Below are 17152 nucleotides of genomic sequence, written 5' to 3'. Positions count from 1 at the left end.
CCACCATCCCCCACTCCCCACCATCCCCCTCAAAAGCCCATCCGTTCCTAAACATGTCCCCAAGACGCACAAAGCGTGCCGCACCGCCAGGGTTCCCACTGCCCTCTTGACGGCCCCACACAGCGCCTCAGACGGACACTTCTTTGCGTCGACCCTGGACCAAGGCGCGCTAAAACAGCCTTCCAAGAGCAGAGACCGGCTTGCACAAGTGCGCACGCGCACCCGTCGTCTAGGACCCGGCCCCTAGCGACGCAGGGCGTCCCTAACGACCTGCGCCGCGAGGGCTCTGCTGGAAGGTGAGCGCTCAGGCCTCGGAAGCGGTGAGGCGACCTCGACCCCGGTCTCCCCTAGCGGGCTGAGCTCTCCCTGCCCCGACTCCCACCCACGGGACGCGGGAACCCCTCCAGCGTCCTCCCACCCCTCCCACCCGGAAGTCTGCAGGCTGCCGCAGCCTTGGCTCCACATTTCGCGTGGGGAGGAAGGACGGGTCTGTACCTACGAGAGGCCCCCAGCCCACCCCCATTTGAAGCCCAGGGTCTGCGAGTCAGGGGAGGGAGTCCGTGAGATGGAGAAAGGGGAAAGTGGAGCAAGAATAGGTCGTGGGGGAAAGCAGTCCCAAGCCCCCGGGCCCCAGTCTTCCCATAAAGGCCGACCCCTATTCCCAGCTCCTGCTGGCTGAAGTCCCTCAAGACAACAGACATAAGTGGGCCTGGCCCAAGGGTGTGATAAGACTGTTTCACCAGCCAGAGACCAAGGGTGGTGGGCCAGAGAGCTGTCAGAGAAACTTTTGTGCCCCTCATTTGTGATTCTGCAAACTGTGAATTCCCAAATGCGAATGTGCCAGTGACTTGGCCTGAGGTAGGGTCTGATACAGTACGCATGAAAGGGATCGGGGGGGAAATGTAGACAAAAGCCCAGGGCCCTGAGGAGAAGCTGGGTGAGAAGGCAGAGGAAGCACCATCAGAGAAGGTGGGGGGGTGAGGGGGCATCAAAACCCAGCCAGCCCAGAGGGGGCGTCCAAGGCCACAGAGGTGCTCACAGGCCTAAAAAAGGCCAGGTGCTTCTGCCTCTCAGTTCTGAGGGAGGGAGGTGAGGACCAGGGATGTGGTGAGCAGGAAGGGGAGAGGCCACCCGCTCCCCTAGCATCTTCAACTTTCCCATTTGGGCAGGCAGGAGGCGCCTCTGCACAAAGTGGTTGGATTTAACCAGGGACTTGAGAAGGATGGAGAAGGTCTGAGAACTTTCTGAGAAGAGGGAATGTGCTGGAGAGTCGAGCATTGAATCCTAGGTCTGGGAGGAGCATGGAGGGCCCGGTGTGGACCATGGGGCAGGAGAGCACAGCTCTGCAGTATCTCTTGGGTCCTCGTGGGGCCTCAAAAGCTTAAGGATACAGGTGATAATCCAGTTTTGCAGAAGGACCCTGTGCCTGGAAGTGACTTAGGGGGTGAGGGAGCCTGGGCTGTTTAGGTCAGCAGCAACGAGGGTAACCCTGGGCTCCACGCTGGAGAGAGTGGAAGGCCCACTGGAAAAGTGCTGTGACGACTGAGTCTAGGGCAATTTAGGAAGCAATCCCAACATCTCATGATTTGTCTCTGCTTTTGTGCAAACAAGTAAGGGACAGCTTTGGACAGACATCAGCTCAAAGCTCAGCTTCTCCACTTACTCGCTGTGTGATGCTTAGCAAGTTACTTAAGTTCTCTAAGGCTCTGTTTGCTTTGTTTTCCTGTTTGTGAAATGAGGATAATAGAGTTATCATAATAGTAATCCTCAATAATAAAATTGAAGATTTCACAGGCTTACATAGGTACAACATCTAACATCTTCGTCATAATACCTAACACGACTACTGAAGCCCGTGAGCCACAACGAATGAAACCCGCACGCCTAGAGCCCAGGCTCCGCAACGAGAGGCCACCGCAATGAGAAGCCCGCGCACCGTGACAAAGAGTAGCCCCTGCTCGCCACAACTAGGGGAAGCCCGAGCGCAGCAATGAAGACCCAACGCAGCCAAAAATAAATAATGAGGACACTCCTGGCCAAACTGAGGCATCTCAGCACTTTTTTAAAAAATTTATTATTTTTTGGGCTGTATTGGGTCTTTGTTGCGTGCGGGCTTTCTTTTCAGCTGCTGTGAGTGGGGTCTACTCTTTGTCGTGGTGCTCGGGCTTCTCACTGCAGTGGCTTCTCTTTGCTGCGGAGCACGGGCTCTAGGTATGCGGGCTTCAGTAGTCGTGGCTCGTGAGCTCTAGAGCACAGGCTCAGTAGTTGTGGCACACAGGCTTAGTTGCTCTGCGGCATGTGGCATCTTCCCGAACCAGTGCTCAAACCCATGTCCCCTGCATTGGCAGGTGGATTCTCAACCACTGCACCACCAGGGAAGCCCCTCATCACTTTCTGTTGCTGTGCTTGGACATGTAGAGAGCAGACCTTAACACCTAACCCTTTGAGTTATGGGTTGAATGTGATTTCAGGACCCTGGACGCTGGTCCTGAGGACACAGGGTTGGGACCAGGGAAGGAGGAGGAGGATTTACCTTTCTTCAGGGATTGTGGCCCTGGGTTGGCAGGGTTGATGTTAAAGACATAGCATGTGAGGCCCCACAGGCCCATGAGACAGGTGTCAGGAGATGAAAGATCACTGGGTTGTCACCACTTTCCCATCTGAGGGCAAGGTGTGCCCTTAGAGGGGGACACAGATGGCGGCACAAGAGGCACTCACTCTCGGTGACACTCACCTTTCTGGAACGTCAAGAGGATTCCTGCCCCAGAGAAGGACAGAGTCTTGAACACCCTTCCGGTCTTCAAACTCTGGGATTCTCTGACAGCCCCACTGGCTCCCCAGGGAGAGAAGGCTCCAGAAGAGAAGGTACCCACTCTGCCACTTCTGGGGCTGTGCTCTATGGGCCCTTGGGGGCTGTGGGAGGCTGGCTAATGGGTGTCTACCCATCCACAGGCTTCTAGGGAAGACAGTGTCGCTAGAACCACCTCCAGCTGCAGACTGGTGATGCCCAGGCCAGACTAAGGCTGCCCTGGGAAGTAGGAGGAGTTACCTCAGTTCTCCTGGCTTCTCATTCTCCTGTGAGCCCCACCCAGTCCCCCCGACTCAGCGGTGCATTCTCCTTGCCCCCTTCCCAAATTTGCTTTTTGGACCTGAAACTCATTCACACTGTGGTGTGGACGACTGATAAGAGGGGAGATATACCTATATCCCCTTTCTGACTTAAACTGTCAGATAGGATAATATATTGCATGACCTACATTTTTTTAAAGTTTGCTACATTAATATCGGTATATATTTCATAATTTACTATGCTTCTGTTTGACCTAAAATGATGAGATGCATTTTCATAATTTTTTTTTTTTTTTTTTTTTTTGCGGTACGCGGGCCTCTCACTGTTGTGGCCTCTCCCGTTGCGGAGCACAGGCTGCGGACGCGCAGGCTCAGTGGCCATGGCTCACGGGCCCAGCCGCTCCGCGGCATGTGGGATCTTCCCAGACTGGGGCATGAACCCGTGTCCCCTGCATCGGCAGGCGGACTCTCATCCACTGCGCCACCAGGGAAGCCCTACTATGCTTTTGTTTGACCTAAAACGATGAGTTCAGTGAATACCCTGGTGGTCCAGTGGTTAGGACTCAGCGCTTTCACTGCCATGGCCCAGGTTCAATCCCTGGTTGGGGAACTAAGATTACGCTAGCGGCATGGCCCGACCAAAAAATAAAATAAATAAATAAGTAAGTGAATAGCAGTTCAAGGTTAACATAGGGATATATACACACGCATGTATGGACTGTTAAGATTTCATTTCATTAGGGAGGAAATGCATTTTAATATAACAGGGATGAAAGCCTTATGTTAGGGACCTGAAATTCCCATAGTGGGGTCCCAAAACCCTCCTGACAGATCCCTGGGACGCCTGCTTCCCAGGGAACGAGAACAGGCTTTTTCTTTCCTAGTGGAGGCAGGGGAAGTGACTGGAAGAGCAGGGAACTGTGGATAGAGGCAGCCAAGGCCCTGACCCTGGCCCCAGCCCTCCTAGATATCCGGGGGCCCATTACTTCCTGGTCTGGTCTTCGGTTTCTTCATCCATAAAATGGGGGTGAGAAGCCTGCCCTGACTCCAGTATAAAGTGGTTGTAAGACTCCAATGAGAGAAGCGTTCTGAAAGAAACCTGTAACTGGTAAGTGCTGATACTGTCCTGTGGCTGGAGAGATGGGAGATGAGGTCGGAGGCTCAGGTGGTCGGGAGAGGAACAGGCCTCCGGAGTTAGACATCAGGCCAGGTGAGTAATAGCCTGGCGGCCCCTGGCCAACCCATTGAACTAGTTCATCTACCAATTTAGGATTTTTCCTGTAATTTCATTCACCAAATGGTGAACCACCCAAATGGTCAGGACCCTTTGGTCACAAAGGGGCAGAAATCCAACTCTTAGCTTCAGCAAAAGGGACTTGTCAGAAGGCTGTCGAGTTAGGTCTCAGAACTGAAGGAAGCCCTCAGAGGGCCCTCGGGGACGAGGTCTGGGGACCAGAGGTGCCCAGCGTGCTCTGTCCACCTCCCATTCCTACCGGTCTCACCAGGCAGCATTTCCTCCTGCCTCAGAAAGGCCTTTTCCGTGTGAAGGGAAACAGCTTCCAGCAGCAGGGGATCTGTATCCTTCAAGGACATACGTCCTTTTGTCTACCTCCACTTGGACAAATCCCAAGAAGGACTCTGATTGGCTTACATCAGGTGCACCCCTGAACCAATCACTCTGACCAATACAGGGCACTTCCTATTGGCCAGAATCTATGATCAGAAGGAGGTGGGGTAGCCCCAAACACCAGCTGCCTCCCCAGCAGACCTGACACGGGGTTAGGGATTAGAGACGAAAATGAGTAAGAAATTGTCCCCACACCGGGAGGAGCCCACAGTCCAGTGTGGGTGTGGGGAGAGGGTGGTCAGTCACCACCGAAGTGACACAGGTGCTGGGGTGGGGGGGTCTGACAAAGGGAAGGTGGGGCACAAGAGAAGCTAAAAGGCTTCAGAGGGAAAATGGTGCTTGAGCTCAGGCTCACAAGACCATCGGGGGTCCGTTTTCCAGGCCAAGACCGTGAGAAAGGCATTCCAGGAAGAAGGAGCAGCTTGAGCAAAGGCTGGGCGGCATAGACTGGTCTGCGGTGTTCCAGGCAGAGAGGAGTTTATTTCAAACAGAGCGTCCGGTCACGGAGGGCCTTCTACACGGAGCTAAGGAAGCTGGGCTGCACCCCATGAGTGGCGGGCTTACACGGAGGCCTGCCACGGCAGCTCTGGGAAGGCTAGATGCTGGATGACACACCCAGTGCTGGGCAGCTGCAGCTAAAATCCAGGTGGACACTGAGGCCCTGAGCTAAGGCTGCAGCAGGAAGGGAGCGGAGGGACGCTGGGGTGGGAGAAGCAGAACTGAGGGGAAACAGCAGTAAACAGGTTGGGGGGCCTGAAGGAGAGAGGTGGTTCCCAGCTCCGGGGTTCAGGCACCTGGAGGGCTCCCGGTACCCCTGGCCGAGGTAGGGAGCCAGGAAGAGCAGCAGCTCACAGGAGGCACTGCGTTCTCTTGGGGGGCAGGTTGAATCTGCGGGAGCCGGGAGGCAGGCCAGTGGCCCTGAGTCTGGAGCTCAGAGGAGACGGGAGAGCTGCAGCCCAGCAAGAGGATGGAGTGAGGCCGCCGGGCAGCCACAGCTAAACCCTGAGGGGTGGGCCGAGTCAGAGAAGCCTGCGACGGAGGCTTTTGGAGAATGATCCGGAGGCCCCGAGGAGAGTTGAGAGAGTGGCAGCCGCGCAGTGGTTGAGAAGGGCAGGGTCGGGCATGGGACTTGATATCATCTTTGTAACATTAGTAACTGGGAGGCAAGGAGTTCGTCTTGCTCATTAACCTTTGAAACATACTTTGTTTTATATCTGATTGGTTCTTTTAAGTATTTTTTTAAAGCAACTTTTGGAACTAAAATCCTTCTTAGAAGAATCCTCTTTCTGGTAACAATTTGCTTGCCAAAAATATTTTTGTAATGTCGACTTTAAAAAAAAATCAGGAAGTGATGAGTGAAAACTATCAACTCTGACCTAATTATGAGGTTAATGTTGTCAATATTTGCCTTAAAAAATGACATCAGACCTCGTGGTATGGAGGTCTCTGCAAACGTTGCAGGACAATAGGGGCTCTTTTTTTCTACCAGTAAAGCATGCTGAGCACATGGAGGGCCGCCCTGCCCCTTCTTTCTGAGGAGGGGGCTCAGGGCCCTGGACCAGCCCTGCGGGGTGTCCTGCAGCGCCCTGCCCGGCCAGAGCGGTTAGGCCCAGACCTTAGGAAGGGCTGCCAGGTCCTAATGCCTAAGGCAATAGGCAGTGAGAGCAGAGCCACCCCGTTCCAGAGAGCACCCCACCAGGCCCCAGGTGTGGTCTCCCAACATGTGGCTTCCTGAGAGGAAGAAGGGACCACCAACCAGGACGGTGAGGCCTGGCAGTGCTGTGAGAAATGCCTGGAGAGCCAGCTCCCTGGGCCAAGCTGGGTTCTGCTCCCTTGGGCGTGGCCCACAGGGTGTCCTGGGATGCATCTGGGACCAAGGGGAATACCGGCATGTCTTAGGCCAGAACTGTGGAGGGAGCCCCAGGCGTCCAGGTGCGGAGCTGGCAGGAACAGGGCTGGCCTGTTGTCCCTTTCCTCCTCCTCTTGCCCAGACTGCCAAGGCCCTCGTCCTTCTATCCAGACCCGAACACCACCACCACCTTGCCCTTCACGTGTCCCCTGGAGACAGGGAAGGGCCTCACTCAAAGACAAAGACACCATCTGAGGTCGGCACTCAAGAAGCAGGTCTCCAGGGCTTTCCCTCCCCAGCCCAAGACCCCTGTCCCTCAGGACGCCTTTATCCTCCACGCACCCCCTCCAGTACTCTTGTCAAATATTATCAGTATGATTCAAATACCTCGGGGGAATCTCCACCACAGCCTGCAGAGAAAGATATTACTCTCCCCTTTTACAGAGAAGGAAACTGGAGCTCAGATAAACTAAGTAACTTGGCCAGGGTCACACAGCAAGTCATTGGCAAAGCCAGAAATGCAAAGTCATCTGGTGCCTCTAAGCAGCACCCCCTCCCAGCCACACCCTCTGAAGGACCGTTAGTCAAAAAGCACCAGCTGCTTATTCCACAATTCTGGACCCAATCTGTTTGTCAATTTGCATTTGATTTCCATAAGTGTGCCACAAAAATACCTAGGTATCTTCCTTACACTGCCCCCTCCTGCCTCTACTCTCTCCCTCCTCTCTCTCTCTCTAACACACACACACACACACACACACACACAGAGCCAGGCTCTTCCTCCTTGAGATGCCTGGAGGACCAGGGAGCACCATCTGGTCCCCTCCATCTGCCAAGGACACCTTTGCTGGTTCAGATTGTTCCTTCCCACCGGACACTACACAGTGCATCGAGCCAGGGAGCAAACCCAGAGCACGAGCTGTGTGCCAGGCCGAGCGGCCCCTGTTCTGCCTGCAGTCTCGGGGCAGGGACACCTGCAGCAAGGGTGCAGGAATGGACAAATGGAGGGGCGGGGGCAGCCCCGGACACATTCTCTGTCTTCTGACTTCAGCCCCAGATTTAGCTGCCTTGTCGCCTCCCACTCCTTCCCGCTGCCGTCTGGAATGCCCGGAGGCTGGGACAACTAGGAAGACTAGGATGGTGAGATTGAAGGGAGGGGGCTGAGCTGGAGCCCTCAGAGGGTAGAGGAAAAGGTGCTGGCACCCTGGGCAGGGCATGAGTCCAGTTCCCCTTCTCCTTCCCCTCTCTCCTGTACCACCCAGAACAGTAGCCACTAGCCATCAGATTTTGAAGGCTTAATATAAATACATATATAGTATCTCATTAATAATTTTTATATTGATTACATATTTAAGCGATAATATTTTGTTCATATTGGGTTAAACATAAAACTAATTTCACTTGTTTTCTCTTTCCTTTTTTAATGTCTGGATGAGAAATTTTTAAATAGTATATGTGGCTTGCATTTTGGCATTCATTATATTTCTATTTGTATGTTTCTATTGGCCAGTGCTGTTCTCGACCCCATCCTCCTGGTCAGGCAGTTGCTGTTCTGTAAAATACTTAGTGCAGGGAGCTGTTCTGAACTAAATGGTTCTTTATCATACCTCAGTCTTTTGGCCGAACTTGATAGACTGAGTTTAAATCCACCTGTGTTATTTATAAGCTTTGTGACATTGGGCAAGTCAGTTAACCTCTTTGTGCTTCAGTTTCACATCAGAAAAATGAGTCTATCAGTGCCTATCTCAAAAAGGCTTTTGTGAGAATCAAATGAGCTGATATGCATAAAAAACTAAAAAAAGGGTCCAGCATACAGCAATTGCTTGTAATTGCTGTGCAGCTATTACTGTCTAAAATGTGGGGCTGTTGCTTGCCACAGTTTTGTGTGTCACAGTATGCTATGCCTCCTTGGATGCATTATTTTTATTCACTCCTCCCAATCAGCTTATTGGTAATTGTTATCCTCATTTCACAGAGGAAGCATCTGAAACTCAGAAAGTTTCAGTAACTGGCCCAAAGCCGCCCAGCTAGTGGGATTTGCACCTGGATTTGCTCTAATCCAGAGACTGACCCTTAACAACCACCCCTGCTACGTCTCTTGGTAAAAGCCCACCGAGACCGTCCAAAGTAACAACTCCATCCCTTCCTCTTGCTCCAGGTTCCCGCCGGCATCCAGGACCCGCCTGTCTGAGAAACTCCCTGTCACAAGGCCATCACCAAGAGGCCACTTGTCCCTGTGTTGTCAGTCCCCAGCATGGAGGAAACCCAGAGAACACCCTCACTGTCGGTCCCCAGCTGGTCCTCAGCCTCCACCCAGGACCAGTCCTCCAGTGCCGGCCAAGCTTCAAGCACAGGCCCACAGCCCTCGAAGTCCTCTGTCATCCCACCCCCAGTGAAGTCCAAGGGCCCGAGTTCCGGGGCTGGGGGACGTCGGATGCGCAGGATCATCGCTGAGGATGCTGAGTGGTCAGTGGCCACTGTGCCCCTCCTCACAGAACTCTGCATTCAACACATTGTCAAGAACTTCCAGAGTGAGTCTGTCCCTGCCTCGGTCTGGAGACAAGGCCAGGAGTGGGGCCCAGTGGGCGGGGACTGCCTGGAGGTGAGGCCTCAGAGCTGGGTCCTGGGGCAGCCCCTGCCCTCCCACACAGCATCCTCATCCCCACTCAGCACCTCCCTTCCCCCCTCCCCAGAGGCCAGGACAGTTTCTCTGGCCGTCCCCACTTCCAGGTCCCACCAGGCTCCCCCACACACTGTGCCCTCCATGCCTATGCCCGTTCCTCACCTTTCCCACTCTCTCCAACAAAGCCCAGCCCAAGCCATACCTACCTCCTCCTCCAGAAAGCCCTCCCTGATTGACCGTCCTCCACTCTCTCGGAGTCTTCCATGGCGTGTATAGGTTCTTGGTTTGTTCTGTACTTTAGTCTCTGTAAATGTTCGTCCTTTTCAAAGATGAGTTGCCAACCTCTCTTACCAGATGGGGAGCTCTCTGAGGACAGGGCCATCATTTTGTCTACAGCACTTGTCACCACCAGACCTGCAATATATTCATTTGACTTGTTTATAGTCTGCCTCTGCTCATAAGATGGAGCAGCTTCCTCTGTTTTGTTCACTCTTGTATCCTCGGCACTTAGAACAGTGTGTGGTGCATAGTAGGTGCTCAAAAAAACATTTTGTCTTGAAATGAATGAATCAAATCAAACTGGGAGCCTCTGAAGTCAGGGATTGTCTCCTCTACTAGATTAAGGAATAACTGAGGGCTGGACCTGAGATTCTGCCTCAGACTGGGAGCTCCCTGAGACCAAATGCTAAGATATATACCTTCAACTGGGAACAACCCAGAGTCAGGGGTGATGTCTCCCTCCTCAGATTGAGCCTCCCTGAGAATAAAGTCTGCCTCCTCTCTCAGCCTGGGCTTCCCTAAAGACAGGGGGTCTTCCCTTTCCTGGGTGCCCCCAGACAGGCTCAGCTCAGGGTAGCATGTGCAGCGTCCCCAACACTGTGACTCCTATTTCTGTTCCCAAAGACAACCCTATCCTGAAGCAGCTGCTCCCAGAGCATCAGAAGAAGGTCCTGAACCAACTGTCCCCAGACCTGCCGCTGGCTGTGACTGCCAACCTGATAGAGGATGAGAACTACTGGCGCCGCTGCTGCACGCAACGCTGGCCCGTGTGCCACGTGGACGAGCACGGCGGCAGCTGGAAGCGCATGTTCTTCGAGCTGCACCTGGAGAACCTGCTGAAGCACTTCATCCCCAGCACCACGGACCCCGAGGTGATCCTCAGCCTGCTGCCGCTCTGCAGGAACTACGTGCACACAATCCGGGTGGATCAGTTCCTTCCGCCCGTGCAGCTCCCGCCCCCACTTCAGGGCGAGGATCAGTCCGACTCGAGCAGTGAAGGAGAGATGGAGGAGCCGGCCACGGGCCACTACCAACTGGGCGACCTGGTGGCTGGCCTGAGCCACCTGGAGGAGCTGGACCTGGTGTACGGTGTCAGGGACTGTGGCATGAACTTCGAGTGGAACCTCTTCCTCTTCACCTACCGCGACTGCCACTCCCTGGCGGCCACAGTCAAGGCATGCCACACGCTCAAGGTACCACCTGCCATTCTCAGCATCTCTCTGATTTGATTCCCTCTTCCCTTCCCTTCCTCTTGTATCCCCACCTTCTTCTCCTATTTCCTTCTCGCTCATTGACCAAGTGTCCTTTTTCTTTCTTTTTTTTTTTTTTGGCTGCGTTGGGTCTTCGTCACTGGGCGCGGGCTTTCTCTAGTTGCAGTGAGCAGGGGCTGCTCTTCGTCGCGGTGAGCGGGCTTCTCATTGCGGTGGCTTCTTTTGTTGCGGAGCACATGCTCTAGGCACGCAGGCTTCAGTAGTTGCAGCACTCGGGCTCAATAGTTGCGACACACGGGCCCTAGAGTGCAGGCTCAGTAGTTGTGGCGCACGGGCTTAGTTGCTCCTCGGCATGTGGGATCTTCCCGGACCAGGGCTCAAACCCGTGTCCCCTGCATTGGCAGGCGGATTCTTAACCACTGTGCCACCAGGGAAGTCCCTGACCAAGTGTCCTCTTATGCACTCTGCACCAATCTGGGTTCTGGGGATGCAGAGATGCACAAGGCACTGCCCTGCCCATTCACCAGCCATTTAGTCATCCAACACACATCTGCACTCCAGGCCCTGTCCTAGGTGCTGAAGATTCAATCATGAGCACAATTATACCATTTGTGCCCTCCAGCTAACAGTCTGGTGGGGATAAAAGGCAGTAATCAGCAATCATATAAATGTAAAATTGCAACTCGAACAGAGTTGCCAGATTTACCAAATAGAAATATAGGACATCCAGTTAAATTTGAATTTCAGATACACAACGAATATTTTTTTAGTTTAAGCATGTCCCAAATATTCTGGTTGGAAGAGAGAGAGCCTGCCAAGAAATCAGAGGTGGGAGAGAAGAAGGACACAGCACTGTGTCCCAGAGCCGAGGGAGGGATGCTTTTCAAGAAAGGGGTGAGCAGCAGGGAAGTGGGATGGAGCTGAGGACTGGATTTAGCAAACTTGGAGGTCACTGGGCGGAAGCTGTGTCAATGGAGTGCCAGGAGCAGAGGCCAGATTGGAGTGGTTTATGGAGAGAGTGGGAAGTGAGGAAACGGAATGACCATGATCAGCTTTTTCAAGAACTTGGCTGTGAATGGGGGAGAAAGGTAGAGCGGTAACAGATGAGGGGGTTAGGTTTTCTTAAGAAGAAATTTGCACGTGTTTAAAAACAATGTATAAAAATAAACAAATAATCAAACGTATAAGCTTTTGCACAGCAAAGGAAACCACAAACAAAATGAAAAGACAACCTACAGACTGGAAGAAAATATTTGCAAATGATGCAACCAACAAGGGCTTAATTTCCAAAATATACAAACAGCTCATACAACTTAATAACCAAAAAACAACCCAATCAAAAAATGGGCAGAAGACCTAAAAAGACATTTCTCCAAAGAAGACATACAGATGGCCAACAGACACATGAAAATATGCTCAACTTTTCTAATTATTAGAGAAATGAAATCAAAACTACAGTGAGGGGGCTTCCCTGGTGGCGCAGTGGTTGAGAATCTGCCTGCCAATGCAGGGGACACGGGTTCGAGCCCTGGTCTGGGAGGATCCCACATGCCGCGGAGCAACTAGGCCCGTGAGCCACAATTACTGAGCCTGCGCGTCTGGAGCCTGTGCTCCGCAACAAGAGAGGCCGCGATAGTGAGAGGCCCTGCGCACCGCGATGAAGAGTGGCCCCCGCTCGCCGCAACTAGAGAAAGCCCTCGCACTGAAACGAAGACCCAACACAGCCAAAAATAAATAAACAAATAAATAAATTAAAAAAAAAAAAAACTACAGTGAGGTATCACCTCACACCAGTCAGCATGGCCATCATTTAAAAGTCTACAAATAATAAATGCTGGAGAGGGTATGACGAAAAGAGAACACTCCTACATTCATTGCTGGTGGGAATGTAAATTGGTACAGCCACTATGGAGAACAGTATGGAGGTTCCTTTAAAACCTAAAAATACACTTACCATATGATTCAGCAATCCCACTCTTGGGCATATATCCAGAGAAAACTCTAATTCGAAAAGATATATGCACCCCAGTGTTCACAGTTGTATTATCTACAATAGCCAAGACATGGAAGCAACCTAAATGAATGGATAAAGAAGATGTGGTATATATAAACAACGGAATACTACTCAGCCATAAAAAAGAATAAAATAAGGCCATTTGCAGCTACATGGATGGACCTAGAGATTATCATGCTAAGTGAAGTAAGTCAAACAAAGACATACCATATGATATCACTTATATGTGGAATCTAAAATATGATACAAGGTATTTACAAGACAGAAATAGACTCACAGACATTGAAAACAAACTTATGGTTACCAAAGGAGAAGGGGTGTGGGAGGGTTAAATTAGGAGTTTGGGATTAACAGATATACACTATTATATATAAAATAGATAAGGTCCTACTGTATGGCTCAGGGAACTGTATTCAATATCCTGTAACAAACCATAATGGAAAGGAATATGAAAAAGAATCACTTTGCTGTACACCAGAAACTAACACAACATTATGAATCAACTATACTTCAATAAAATAATGAAAAATTAAAAATAAAAAAAACAAAAGTAAAAAATGAAACCAATGTAAAGCTCCGCCCAATTGCAAGAAAGGAGCTGAGTACAGGAGAGAGGTACAGGTTCACTGACCAAGGAAGGTTCCTGAGAAGACAGGAAGAATGGGGTCTAGGGATGAGGTAGGGCGGTTGGCTCCGGGCAGAGGGGAGAGTGGATGTGGTGGGTTGCAGTGGATTTATGTTTGGGATTAGGAAAAGGAAGGGTTCCTACTCAATGGCTGAGGAGACTCACCTCAGGCTGTAGGGTGAGGGGCTGGAGAAGGTTGAAATCGTTGTTGTTGTAGATTATGACAGAGTATATTGTCCAGAGAAGCAGAGTTGAGTTGGCACTCAGCACTGAGGGCCTATTGGTGGTTCCAGTGATACCAGCCAGTCCTGTGATGTGACGTTTTCCATCATGTCAGTTGCTTGGGCCCAGACTTACAGGAGATAGAGTGGGGTTGATCCACAGTTGGAGCTTTGCCAGATAGAGGCAATAAAAAAGAGGGACAAAAGATTCTGAGCTGGCTAAGAGGGATGTAGAGAGAGGAGAGGACTGAAGGACGGGGAGGCCAGCCACTCAGAGGTCTCAAGGCAGAGGGAGCAGCGGGCCAAGCCAGTGAAAAGGAAAGGGACAGGGGTCCCACCTCCGATCTTCATAATGCTAGTTCCACCCCCTTTCTTTTATCTTTTTTCTTCATCCCATCCATTTACTGTTTCTCAACGTTTCCCACTTTCTCCCTGGTTCTTACCCTGGCACTCTCCTTCAAAGAGTTCCTCTCCTTGCCACGGTGGAGCTTAGCTGGCTGAGGAGGGTGCGGTGAGGGGCTGCAGCATCCAACAGGCCTGGATTCAAAACCTGCCTCCACAGCTTAATCATTGTGTAACTCTGGGCAAATGATGTATCTGCTCAAAGCCTCCATTTTCTACTGTAAAATGGAGAGAACTTGTGCCATCTCACTGGGATGCTGAGGGTTAGGGATATGGCTATGGAATATTCTAGCAGCATGCCCAGCACATAGTCATTTCTCAATAAGTGGTAGTCTTTTCCCCCTACTAGCTGCCACCAGTTCTGTACCACTGTGTCATGCTGGGTAGGCCTGCCCTGCCCAAGAGCCAGCCAGGTGGCCGAACCCCTCATCGGTTACCGCTCTGCCTTTCTCCCCCTTCCCAGCCAAGTTCTTGAAAGAGAAGAACTCCTCCTCCCTGGGGCTCCCTCCTCTACCTGCAGGAGGTAGGTAGGCAGGCAGATTATTCCTGGTTGCAGGGTGCTGTGGCCCCTCTACCTGCCCACAGATCTTCAGGCTGACCCGAAGCAAGGTGGACGACGACAAGACCCGCATCCTAGCCTTCAGCCTCCTGGACCACGCGGCCCTAGAGGAGCTGGACCTGTCACACAACCTCATCGGAGACCGGGGCGCGCGCGCCGCCGCCAAGCTGCTGGGCCACAGCCGCCTGCGCGTGCTCAACCTCGCCAACAACCAGGTGCGCGCGCCCGGCGCCCAGTCGCTGGCTCACGCCCTGGCGCACAACAGCAACCTCGTCTCCCTCAACCTGCGCCTCAACTGCGTCGAGGACGAGGGCGGCCAGGCGCTCGCCCACGCCCTGCAGACCAACAAGTGCCTCACCACACTGCACCTCGGGGGCAACGAGCTGTCCGAGCCCACTGCCACACTCCTCTCCCAGGTGCTGTCCATCAACACCACGCTCACTAGCATCAACCTGTCCTGCAACCACATCGGGCTGGTGAGCCACCGCTTCTGGGACAGGCAGGGCCAAGGGGAGGCCCTGGGGCCTTGGGAGGCGGGAGTGGAATCCGATTGCTGTGGGGTACGTAAGGGGATAATTGTTAGGATCACAGCCTTTACCCCCGGTTATCAGCCCAGCTCTGCCATTTAGCACTTGGTTAAGTTATTTAACCTTTTGGGGCCTCCATCTCCTCCTCTGTAAAATGGGAATAATATTATAGCATCTACTTCTAAGTGTTGTTTCTGGGAGGATTAAATGAGTTATGCTTGTAAAGCAGTTATCCATTGCAGGCACTGGCTAGGTCCTCAGTAACTGCTAGCTGTTACTATTACTCGGGGTTCTATAGTATGGATACTGGGTGCCTATGCTAGGCACCCAGTATCCATTGGTTATTCTTTAACCCTCGCAGTTATCTAGTAAAATGTGTATTCTTAACCCCACTTTACAGATGGAAAACTGAACCTCAGGGAGGTTAGTGAGTTGCCCGAGAGCATCCAGTCAGGTTGAAAGCCTGGATCCTTTCCAATAAATGCCTTTCAAATCTGGACCGAGTCTCAGAGTAACAAATGCAATTTTCATGAACACCTAGTGAATGTATACATCAATATAACATAATTGAAAGTTACTTGTACTGCTTGTGATGTATACTGATGATTTCCTTTATAATGTACACGGCTTCATTAAAAACAAAAATGCTCTGTGACCCACTGAATTGACTTTGCAACACGCTGTTGGCTTACAACCTTAGAACACCAGCATTCTGCCTCCCAATGTGGAATTTTTCGTATTAGGCCTGGCCCACCCAACCCAGAAGGGGCTGGAGCTGTAGGAACTAGCGATGACAGCCCTCCATGTACTCCAGTTAGGGCCCTGCACCCTCTACCAAACCTCCCCCGAGGACAGTCTTACTCACATAGACACTGTCTCCAGAGGGGGTGCTCTTGGCTACAAGTAACAGAAAGCTTAATCGGGAAATGGCTTAAACAAGAGGAATATTCATCGTGTCCCATAATCAGAAGCCGGGGGGAAGGGGGCTCTGGGGTTGGTGAGACCCGTGGCTCAGCACCGTCCTCTGCTCTGCCCACCTAACCACACAGCCACGCCCTCTCTTGTGCGACTCTCATGAGCCCAAGATGGTGGCTGCATTTTCCATTGGGCCACGCTCAGAGGCAGAAAAAGGGAGACCACTACTCTCTTTTGTTCTCTTTTATGAGGAGACACTTCCCAGAAGTCACTCCCTCCAAACTTCCTCCTCATATCTCACGAGCCAGATTTGTCTCACGTGCTCATGGCTGAACCAGAGGAGCGGAATCACCATCACTGACATAGCGCCATGTTTTTCAAACCACTGGGGTTGAAAAATCAATTTAGTGAACTTTGAGCACCATTTTTCTCAGGGAATAGGATGGAACAGGATAGAATAGGATAGAAAATGTCAGTGCCACACAAATAGGTTAAGAATAGTTTTGTGAACCTGTTGTTTCAGTCACATCTGTGTAAATATGTGTATGTGCGCACACACCCGTGTGTGTGATCCTGGGTAGTGGCGGAAAGTGATGCTTTCCTTTGTATTCCTGAACCAGGATGGCGGGAAGCAGCTTCTAGAAGGCATGTCAGACAACAAGACCCTCCTGGAGTTTGACTTGCGCCTGTCAGGTATCGCCCAGGAGAGCGAGTATCTCATCGGCCAGGCCCTCTGTGCCAACCGCGAAGCAGCCCGCCAGCGGGCCCTGAGTCCCAGCCACTTCATGTCACCAGCCACGGCCAAGGGCCCTGAGAACCTGGCGGGATAAGATGGGGACAGGGCTGGGGCAGTGACCAGACCTGGGTCACTGCCCTAGCCCCATCCCTCATTTCATGCCCCTGCCATGCCTGCTGCAGAGTGTCACACTGGTCTGGAGGGAGTGGGGAGGGAGACCAAGAATATCCTTGGGATGAGTGATCAAGGGTTGTGCAGATAAAGATGTGAGGAGAGGAAGGGGCCTGGGATAGGGGTAGGAAATAGGACTTAGCCCTGGTACGCAGGGAGAGGATATTACCGGACTCACTGAAATGACTGACTTCTCCCAAGAATGGGGAACGCAAAGCAGACTCTAAGGGGCTGTGCCTGCGCAGACTCTCCCACAGGGGTCGCCCATCTCCCTGACCACCCTCCTCCCCACCATTTTTCTCTCTACCAGACAGATCCTTGACC

General features: G+C 52.1%; 1 protein-coding gene across 1 annotated transcript; it reads left to right on the top strand.

The window, feature by feature from the left end:
• Positions 1-8799: 8799 nt before the first annotated feature.
• Positions 8800-16751, top strand: TCTE1 (t-complex-associated-testis-expressed 1). Its single transcript, XM_032650414.1, has 4 exons — positions 8800-9076; positions 10072-10640; positions 14506-14955; positions 16542-16751. Exons 1-4 carry the CDS (start codon positions 8800-8802, stop codon positions 16749-16751), a joined length of 1506 nt encoding a protein of 501 aa, XP_032506305.1.
• Positions 16752-17152: the final 401 nt, after the last annotated feature.

Source organism: Phocoena sinus, chromosome 11 (genome assembly GCF_008692025.1).
Source record: "Phocoena sinus isolate mPhoSin1 chromosome 11, mPhoSin1.pri, whole genome shotgun sequence".
In the NCBI taxonomy this organism is placed as follows: domain Eukaryota; kingdom Metazoa; phylum Chordata; class Mammalia; order Artiodactyla; family Phocoenidae; genus Phocoena; species Phocoena sinus.
Note: the sequence above shows the minus strand (reverse complement) of the source record. Positions and strands in the feature narration are given on the sequence as shown.